The 2500-nt window shown below is 46.3% G+C and overlaps 1 protein-coding gene across 1 annotated transcript in view; it reads right to left on the bottom strand.

The window, feature by feature from the left end:
• ccdc66 (coiled-coil domain containing 66) overlaps positions 1-2500 on the bottom strand; it is a 29874-nt gene that overhangs the window by 21285 nt on the left and 6089 nt on the right. Inside the window, 6 exon segments of the mRNA XM_078249483.1 lie at positions 166-235; positions 238-285; positions 599-842; positions 972-1220; positions 1384-1406; positions 2465-2500. The exon segment at positions 2465-2500 is cut by the window's right edge and continues 23 nt beyond it. Coding sequence (XP_078105609.1) covers positions 166-235; positions 238-285; positions 599-842; positions 972-1220; positions 1384-1406; positions 2465-2500 — 670 coding nt within the window.

Below are 2500 nucleotides of genomic sequence, written 5' to 3'. Positions count from 1 at the left end.
TTGTGTGTTTCTAAAACAGTGAAGACATGAAGAAGTGGAATAATCGGTCTGGTTGTAGGGTCGAAGTATTGTAGTATGGTTGAGTATTGTGACCTCTGACCCTTACCACATGCCTTCTTAATGGGACAGCATCCAGAGGAAAGCCTGTTGATGGGGGCTCCTTACCTGGTGTCTTTATTCTGTGATCTTCCAGTTGTATCTGTTCCTTCTCCTCCGTCTTCCTCCTCTCTCCTCCTCCTCCTCCTCCATTCATTGAGGAGACAGATTTTGAGTCGGTTTGATTTCCTAACATAGAAAAAGACATGAAGTTGTTGTACTTTATAATGACTAGTTGAGCTGCAACGATTGATCAGTTAATCACCAACTATTTTGAGCTTTGTGAGTAAACTGACAAGACATTTGAGGACGTCATCTTGGGCTTTATGGGAAACACTGATCCACATTTTTATCGATTAATCGACAATATGACAATATAAATATGACAAATGACAATAATTGTTAATTGCAGCCCTAAAGTCTAGTGTCCGATACAGTTATGTCTGTTCCCGCTGTGCTGTGTAGCCACTAACACTGTTAATGCTACCATCACTACCTCTGCCCTGGGTCTTGTGGTCGTCTGGGGGGTGTTTGCTCGAGGTCTGGACTGTGTGAAGGATGTGCTGTAGCTGCTCGTTGGTCAGACACACCACGCTGTCCTTCAGTCCTGCGTCCCCATTGGCCAGCGTGTCTTTTAGTCCCACCTTTCCACCGGCTCGTGTCCTACCGTTCTGAGGCTGTCCTGTTTTCCCATTGGTTCTCAGGGAGCCAACAATAGTGCTGTGTTTGTATCTGTCTGACTTCACCTTCACCTTCACACACACACACACACACACACACACACACACACACACACACACACACACACAGATGAATGTGCTGTCAGGAGATAAAGAGTCAAGAGTAAAGCAGTGAAACTGGACGCAGCGTGTTACCTTGGCCACAACTTTGACGCTGCCCCCTTTGTTGAGCTCATGTGTCTTGGATGATGTCAGAGAGGTGCTCCTCCCCCCGGTGGTGGAGGGGTTGGTGGTGAAGGAGGCGACTGCTCCTCCTGCCTTGCTCTTGGTTTCTCTGTGCCTCCCCGCCGGCTGCCGGGCTGGACGCTCCTGTCCATGCACCTCCTCCACACAGGACGGCTGCCTGGAGCTCAGGACGCTAGCCGCTCTGGGCCTGAAGGACAGCTGCTGGATCAAAGAATCAAAAGATAACACGAGGAAGGTGTTATTGTGTCCTATCAGCATTCATGTTGATAATAAACATAAACCTGTGCTGTATACTGCAATATATGTGGCCAAAAGTATGTAGACACCCAGGAGCTTTTCTGGCTGTAAGGATGATTCCTACCTTTGCTGGATTCTTCTCGACGGCTGCAGTGAAAGAAAGACAAGACAAGACAGTAAGCAGCCATGAATCTCACACACACACACACACACACACACACACACACACTCTCACACACACACACTCACTTTCTCACACACACTCTCTCACACTCACTTTCTCACACTCACACACACACACTTTCTCACACACACACAGACACACACACACACACTTTCTCTCACACACACACACACACACTCCACTTTCTCACACTACTCACTCACTTTCACACTCACACTACACACACACACATACACACTTTCTCACACAGACACACACTTTCTCACACACACTCACTTTCTCACACTCACACAGACACAAACTTTCTCACACACACACACACACACACTTTCTCACACACACACTCACTCACTTTCTCACACACACACACACACTCACTTTCTCACACACACACACACACACTCTCACACACACTCACTTTCTCACACACACACACACTTTCTCACACACACTCACTTTCTCACACACACTTTCTCACACTCACTTTCTCACACTCACTCACTCACTTTCTCACACACACTTTCTCTCACACACACACACATTCTCACACAGAGACACACACACATACACACTTTCTCACACAGACACACACTTTCTCACACACACTCACTTTCTCACACACACACACACACTCTCACTTTCTCACACACACACACACACTTTCTCACACACACACTCACTTTCTCACACACACACACTTTCTCACACACACTCACTTTCTCACACACACACACACACACACACACACACACTCTCTCACACACACACACACACACACACACACACACACACACACACTCACACACACACACACTCACACACACACACTCACTCTCACACACACACACTTTCTCACACACACTCACTTTCTCACACACACACTCACTTTCTCACACACACACACACTCACTTTCTCACACACACACACTTTCTCACACAGTACCAACCATTTAAAAAGGTTTATTTTTTCACTCATATATATATATATATATATATATAGTGACGAGAGAAAAGGTCTCACCATGCGTGAGTAAAATCAACTTGGGTTTTCCATTTT

This window comes from Sander vitreus, chromosome 4, assembly GCF_031162955.1.
Source record: "Sander vitreus isolate 19-12246 chromosome 4, sanVit1, whole genome shotgun sequence".
Lineage (NCBI taxonomy): Eukaryota > Metazoa > Chordata > Actinopteri > Perciformes > Percidae > Sander > Sander vitreus.
This window is presented reverse-complemented; position numbering and strand designations above follow the sequence as displayed.